Source organism: Zingiber officinale, chromosome 6A (genome assembly GCF_018446385.1).
Source record: "Zingiber officinale cultivar Zhangliang chromosome 6A, Zo_v1.1, whole genome shotgun sequence".
In the NCBI taxonomy this organism is placed as follows: Eukaryota; Viridiplantae; Streptophyta; class Magnoliopsida; order Zingiberales; family Zingiberaceae; genus Zingiber; species Zingiber officinale.
This window is the reverse complement of record NC_055997.1, coordinates 42,801,250-42,809,070: the sequence shown is the minus strand read 5'-3', so window position 1 is coordinate 42,809,070 and position 7,821 is coordinate 42,801,250. Positions and strand designations below refer to the sequence as shown.

Genomic DNA, 7,821 nt, shown 5'->3' with positions numbered 1-7,821 from the left:
CTTTTCTTCCTCTTCTTTTTCCACCTTTGGCCAAAACTCCCTAAGAAGGTTTCTAGCACAACCTTAGGTGGTTTGTCTTCTTCAAGTTTGTGAGTTTGTGAAACAGACGGAACGTATTCGTGTGGATATCGAAAGAGGCGCGAACACTTGATCGTACTGAGATCCAACGAAAACAAAGTTGCTGTCGGGAGTTTGTATTTACACAATAAAAGTATAATTCTCATCACAACTAGTATACAGTTTCCTTCACTTGAATCTTCTGAAAGGATCTCGAATAATATATTCTGCTACGCTTATGCTTATTTTGCGCTCGAGATCCTAACATAAATAACGGTCAAGCACTAGCAACCAATACACCCTTACTTTGATAACCATGTTTTTCTCCACGAGTTAATCATGTATTTTATGAACAAATAAAATATACTAAACTAGATTATCATTTTACAAGAGAGAATGCTGGTCATATTAATAAGTTACATCTCAACTTAATACTAGTTAGCTATGGAACTGTCAGAAGGATCAATATGTGATGAGGTAGATTAATCCATGACGGATCGACCATTTAGTAGGATAGGCTAATTCATCGACAGGGTGGATTGAAAATTCCTAATGCAATCCAACTTAAGACGATTTGTGGATTATGTGAGCCAATATATGGGGTGATAAAAAAATTAAAATAAAATTTTATAAAAAAATTAAAAATTTTAAAATTTGGTTACGAATTAGACGAGTTAAACCCACTATTTAGCACACATATATGATGATGTTAAGTAACCACATATCTAAAATTTAGTTGGGATGTAGATAGTTTATCTTTCAAAGTGTTTATTTTTCTTTCTTTTGGCAATTGTGCTTTGTTTGATTTGTTTGATTTGAGTATAAAAATTGACAGAGCCCCATCCAATTCAAGTTGAAGTCCTGTCTTCGAAATTCTTGAATTTTTCATTTTAATTTTAAGATTTGGGGAAGTTTTTTTCCTCAATCTATGGGTCAACCCAAGCTCACTGTAGGCGGGGTTGTGGGCGCCGATGGGTTGATCCATCTAGATATATTTTTAAATGAGTTGATAAATTTTCAACTTAATATATTTAAATTGTTTGGAGAAGTGGACTAATCCGACATACCTAACTCAAATTGACGGTTCTAGTTAACTATATGTTATTTTCAAAAAGATTTTTCTTTTATTGGCTACTAAGCAAGTCATGCATTAATGATTTGTTCTTCAATTTGAAAATAAATACTGAATTAAAAGATAACCAACACATTAATCGCATCTAACGTCATAAATGGACTGAATGCTCATGAACAAATTTGGTGTTCAGTTTAATAAAAAATTTATTTATATTCGTTGAATATATACAAGATCAATTAAATAAATAAGTTTGAATAAATCATTTAACTAAACGAATAATTGAACACATATATGTTCAACTCATTAATATTCATGAATAATATTTGTAAACAATGTTCATGTGGCACAAAAAGTGTCCCCTCGTAATTTACCTCCTTCGTGTTGGCCTAGGGACGGGTTGGCGGGGGCGCTGGGGGCGAGCGAATCGCCTTTTGCCACATGTGGCAAAAAAAGTTATTCGCTCGCCCCCACCAACCCATCCCTAGGCCAACACGGAGGAAGTAAATCACGGAAGGCTACTAGCTATTAGTGCAAATGGTCAAGACATGGGGGGAGGTTATGCTCGGTCACGCCGAGTTTCGACCCCAAGACCTTATGTGGCAACACTCCATGCCTTAACCATCGCACTGCCCCAAGGGGACTTGTAAACAATGTTCATGAACAATATTCGTAAGTAATATTTATGAACAATGTTCGTAAACTATGTTGATTAATAAAATCCATTTCAACTTGTTAAATAAATAAAAATATCTTTCAAAATAAAGAAATAAATTTGTATTATCAAACTCAATAACTAATCGCTTACAATTTAAAATTTTCAAATAATCAAATAAGCTTAAATTGAGAACTCGATAATATCTAAATGAACAAAGTTCAAGTCAAATTCATAAAAAATAAACCAAATCAAACTTAAATAATTATTTTAATAACTTATTTCATTTTAAACTTAATTCAATTATCTTATCAAAAAAATTTGAACATAATAACACTTAAACTTACTTACCACCCTAATCACACCCTCAAAACAGCTAGTGAATGCGTAATTTGTACAATTTGCGTAGTGCTCGTAGTAGCTATGGGACAATGAGCAGTTGGCCTCTCTCTCTCTCTCCATCTGAATTTCTTCTCTTTTATAATTTGCCAAATTTTACAGCCCATTGAAAAATAATAACAATAATAAATAAAAAAAGTTGATTAACTAAAACTGCAAGAACAATGTCCACGGCAGCATAATCCAGTTAGAATCTCCTGTCCAATTGGAATTTTGTATTAAACGAATTGTATCAAATTCTTAAGTGAAGGGCATCCACCATCAACCAGTATACGCCGTTAATTGTTTAAAAGTGGGATAATGGAATAGCATATACCTGAGTAAATAAAGTTGATATTGTCTGGATCAAATAATACATAGCCCCTTGGCATTTGACTGAATCTACATAATCCAACCACCAGATAAGAAAAGTAGCGCAGAACAATATTCAAACACGAGGTTACCGAATAACCTATACCTTCTTCAGCAAACCTGGCTGAATCATGTAAAAACCTTGAATGAGTAGATTGAATTCTAAGGCAGGGCACAGTTAACTACTTTCTTCCCTTGGCTTTGCCATCAAAATGAGCAGCCTTTCTCTTCTTCTTGGGCACTACCACTGTTGCCGGGCCTCCACCCTCTCGAAACGGCATGCCAAGAAGACCAAGTAGTCTATGAGCTTCCTTGTCAGTTTTTGCTGTCGTTGTGATGCAAACATCCATTCCTCTTTGCTTGCCCAGGGCTTCATATCGGATCTCTGGAAACATACTTTGATCTCGGAAGCCTACACTGTAGTTTCCATGTCCATCAAAACTATTTGGGTTTACACCTTGAAAGTCCCTGGTCCTTGGAAGACCCAGGTTTATGAGCCGATCAAGGAAGGAAAACATCACCTACATTTAGTTGGGAAGAAAAAAAAAACACAAGTAAAATGGCAAGAAAAGGAGTATCCTTCATGATTTGGAGGAAGTTAAACTTCACAAATTAATAGAAGAAATGACATCAGATTGCAGCTTTACATGGTTTCACATTTCAGTGCCGCATAATTACAGAAATCATGTCTGGGAAAATTAGAAAAAGAAAAATGAAGATTTAGCCCCTAAAAAAATATTGAATCAATTACCATAACTAACCAATATCCAGCAATGTGATTCCAATGAATGGAAATTAATGGCACTAACAAAATGGAATAGACAAGTTATTCCCAAGGAATAGCATACACAAAGAATAGACAAGTATTTCTTAGTTTGTTTACATAATGCAATAGATAGAATAACTATTTTTCTATTTAGTTGGTAGGAAGGTTATAAGGAATACATAAGAATATTTTTCATAATGAAAAAAAAATGTAAAATTAGTTGTCTGACTCATCTTATTAACATAATTTGCCTGATCAGTCTAGCTGGCATGACCAATTTTTCTCAGGACATCTTTTGTCAAGAAAAACATTGGACTGTAATAAAAGTGCAATCTAAAGATTATAATACCTGAGTTGCTGACCAATAATCACAAAAATAATGAGCATCAATGTTACATTCTCACAAAGAAGAATGAACCTGTAACTTTATTGAGCTCCTTACTCTAAAGCATTGGTGGATGAAGACAATCTAGTAATTAAAGCAACAAACTAAGTTACGAATCGAGACATACCATGGAGTATCGTAACCTAATTATTTTTTGTTAAAGATTCATGAGCACGCTTAGCATGCTGCAAATGCACTTGAGTGATAAATTAAAGAATTAGGTGAATTGATTCACATGGTTTCAATACAGGCTTAACAATCTTAATACAATGATAAAAATTGTATATTTCTAGTGATCACATGCATTATAAAATACTCTAGTGGGCAAAAGTGAAAATATAGGCTCAACAATCTTAACACATTGATAAAAATTGAATATTCTAGTGATCACATGCATTATGAAACACTCTAGTGGGGACAAGTGATAATTTAAACTCAGGGTTACTATGTTGTAACCATATGCAACCTTGAGCTTCTTCCACATGAACTAAGTTGGTAAGGGTACAATTAACTAAAATTAATGACCTCTAATGCTCTGATTTATCCCGAAGGACGGATGAAGGATTGATTGCATGGAAGTCGAGATCGTTTCCTTCGTTTACTTGGGGTAAAATTAAAGGAAGCAAGGATTCCAAATCCTTAGATCAAATTTTACCACATTTTTCGTTCATCCAAAATTGGGTGGAAACAGACTTTCCTTCCCTCCTACCCAATCACAAATGAACCATCACTGCCTACAACTTTACCGAATCAGATGACTCACCATCCACAGCCTGGCCATGTGCTTGCGATGACCGCAAACTAAAGGGCATGCTGCAACCACCGTGTGCTCGTCAGCATGTTGCAATCGCCACGAGGTTATCGGCCGTGTCATAGCCGCCTTGAGCTTGTAGCCATGTTGCAGTACCAAGCTCAAGTGAGTTCCTCTCCCTTTTCCTCCCTTTCCTCCCTTTCCTCCTCCCCTCTTTCTCTCTTTTTTTTTTTTTTGTTATTTTTCTTTTCCATTGCTAATCCGTTTCCTCCTTTGATCCTTGTCCCTCATCCATCCACTCTCTAGAAAATGGAAACAAGCTTATGCAAGGTACTATCACATAAACAGAGACGCATAGCTTCACATGTTACCAAAATTACAATCTCTAACTAAAGGAAAATTATTTTAAAACTACAAGTTTTTTTAATTTAAAAAGGATTTTCTCCTAAATTAATGTATTCATACTAACTATGATTGCATACTTTCAAATCTATTCACAAAAAAGAAACAATTTTCTAACTTTCTTTCCTCCACCAATATTAGTCAAAAAAGAATTATTTTGGTAAAATATAAGGTGAACAGACAACATATGAAAATCAAAGTCTAACTAAATGGAAACATTTGAGAACTAAAAGCACTGAATCTACTCAATTTTTTCTTAGTTTGTTTTCGCCCTAATGTGGTGAAAAATGAAAGGATAAATAAAGTTGTCAAGGTGATGAAAAAAAGACTCCCATTTAAATGATAAAACAACACTATATCAAGGTTTAAAGTCTCATTCCACACTAGGATATTGGTTCAAAACCAGAACAAATTGCAGGTGGCACATTGGCATGCCTAGTCCTGTGCCAACAAGGTAAAAAAGAGGAAGGATACAATATTGAAAAGGTGAAAAATGATTGGGTTGCTGTTGTCATGTTGAGGAAAGTTAAGAAGCTGATTACTGGCTAGCGTCATGCTAGGAAGAAAGATGAAAAGTTGTCAAAGTGACAAATAACTAGATCAACAATGCTTGTGTCACATACAGTGTGCCAACTCCCATGCGAAAGAGCGATAAAAGGAAGGATAAAAAAGTTGTCAATGTCATTGTGTTAGCATGCCAAGACTTTGTTAAAGAGGAATAGCTTAAAGCTTATTGATAGGGGTCATTTTAAATCTTGGCAATAGATTATGAAGCGATTTAATTCTTTGCAAGTTTGGATGTTTCTGAAGCATAAAAGCTAACAGAAAAAGAGAATAGAAAGCGAGGAGAAAGAAGAAAGAGAAAAATTGAAAGAGAGGGAGAAAAAAGAAAGAGGAAAGAACAAAAAGACTGTTTTTATTTTTTTTGCTTTGTCTTCTTCCTTCTATAATCCTTAATGCTCTCAAATTAAAAGATAATATTCCGTGGGGTTATTTATCTCTCTTGTTCTATTTCCATTAGTTTACAAGTTTAGGTAACCTAGTAAAATGTTATACATTACTTCTCATATAGTGGATTCCCATCATTTGCCCATTATTTTTTACTCATCATTCACAAAGGTTTTTGACAGAAATCTTGATGCTGTTATTTTATGGTTGCTACATGTGTTTTATTGTACTTCTAGGGTTTCTTGTTTTTCATCGATGCAGGAATGGGAGAATCAATAAACAAGATTTTGTTGTTATTGTTGTTGTTGTTGTTTTGGGTTTAGATAAACATTAATTGCATTACATCTTCTTCAATTCTTCACAAGTTAGTTCCTAGTTACTTTGTGTTCTGAAACCAATGACATTCTTACATTTTGAGAAATGCTGCCCATTTGATTATTAGATTTTGGCACACCTTTGAGTTGTTATGTTATTCTACTGCTGAGATAGTATCAAATGTTCAAACCGAAGAATGGATAAAACAGAATTTTGCAGTCTGAATAATTCGGTGCAAAAAGCTCAAATTAAGGTGGTTCAGCGGTGTCACTTACATTACCTCGGAGGGTGACAGCAATGCCGACAGTGGCACCCTCCCTGAGCTTAAATGTTGCAATAGAATTTTTTGCCTTCGTCTTCACAGGCCTCTGCCCAGTAATCACTGCTAAGTCTTTCATCGCCGCCTCCAACCCTTTTGAATTCTGTTCTGCGTCTCCCATCCCACAATTCACCACTATCTTCTCAATCTTTGGAATCTAAAGTAAGATGCGACAGAAAAGTTCACAACTTAAACGTCACGTATATTTACAGAGACGGCTGATGAAGGAAAACTCGAATTAGGAAAGAAACCCTAACCTCGTGGATGTTTTTGTAGCTGAACTCCTCTTTTAGGAGGGGAACGACCTTCTCGAGGTAGGCGCTTTTGAGACGGTTGGCCTTCTCGGCTTCAGAATGGTCGACGAGGACGATGCCGGAGGAGGACGTGAGGGGAGACGGGGTAGGGGAAGTGACAGCCGCGGCCCTCGCTGCCAGGCTCTTGCCGACGGAGTTGAAACGGAGTGCGAGCAAGCGGTGAGCTAAGCAATGGGGAGGCTGCGTGGAGGGCAACAGGAGGCGAGCAGTGGAGGGGAATGGGGAGGCTGCGGTCGCCATTTAGGCCGATAGATGTGGATGACAAATTGGGATAAGGAATAGACCTTTATACAAATAAATCATAAATTACAACCTTTTACTTTATATTATTTTTCAAAAAAAATCTGATTTATGAAATTTACTTTTCCGATTTATTTTATATTGTTTTGATCATGAAATTATACTTTTGGTAAGAAAAAAAAGATTAGTGTGCTAGAGAGAGATAAATAGTATTATTTGATCGTTAGTATGGAGTGAAATATAGAAATAATGAATAAAGATAAAGATAATTATAGAAACATATTAGAATTTTATGGAGTTTAAAATTCTCAAATTTCAACTCCATAATTTTACTTTTCAATACGAGTCTATCGCCTTTTTTTCACCAGAGAATTCTCCACAAGTGACGTAATCTCTTTACAAACTTCGTCTTTATAGCAATATACAACTAGAAAAGGTAAAACAAAGTTAAATCTTAAATTAGTCATCGCAAGAAGCTAGGTATACTTTCTCCGCTTGTAATATTATTAATTTTAAAATATAAAATTAGATATTATATTTAATCTTAGTTAAAAATTAAGAAATATATATTTTCTAATATTGAGATATGAGATTAAAGAGAACATATACATATTTTTATATAAAAATAATCAAAGAAAATTATTAATAAATTTTAAAATAAAAAAGAAAAAATATTAACATAATTTCATTTTAAATTTTATCAAAATTAATTATTAAAAGATCTAATTTAATTAAGTAGTGGAAGTCCCTCTGAAATTAGATTTCACTAAAATTAATTATTAAAGGGTGGTCTAATTTCTTAATTAAATAGTGAAAGCCCTCCAATAATTTCAAAACCTTTGATAAT

General features: G+C 34.5%; 1 protein-coding gene across 4 annotated transcripts; it reads right to left on the bottom strand.

Annotated features, from left to right (window-relative positions):
• Window positions 1-2,256: 2,256 nt before the first annotated feature.
• LOC121996327 (50S ribosomal protein L5, chloroplastic-like) lies at window positions 2,257-7,007 on the bottom strand. 4 transcript variants are annotated; one of them, XR_006116044.1, is made up of 5 exons: window positions 6,678-7,007; window positions 6,377-6,577; window positions 2,641-3,055; window positions 2,500-2,564; window positions 2,257-2,380 (listed from the first exon to the last, which is right to left on the bottom strand). XR_006116044.1 is itself a non-coding variant. In XM_042550261.1 (3 exons), the coding sequence occupies exons 1-3, from the start codon at window positions 6,972-6,974 to the stop codon at window positions 2,717-2,719; spliced, it is 837 nt and encodes a 278-aa protein (XP_042406195.1). In that variant the 5' UTR covers window positions 6,975-7,007; the 3' UTR covers window positions 2,466-2,716. The 4 variants fall into 4 exon arrangements, 1 of the variants encoding a protein (XP_042406195.1); XR_006116042.1 differs by having other exon boundaries at window positions 2,500-3,055; XR_006116043.1 differs by lacking the exon at window positions 2,257-2,380 and having other exon boundaries at window positions 2,466-2,564.
• Window positions 7,008-7,821: the final 814 nt, after the last annotated feature.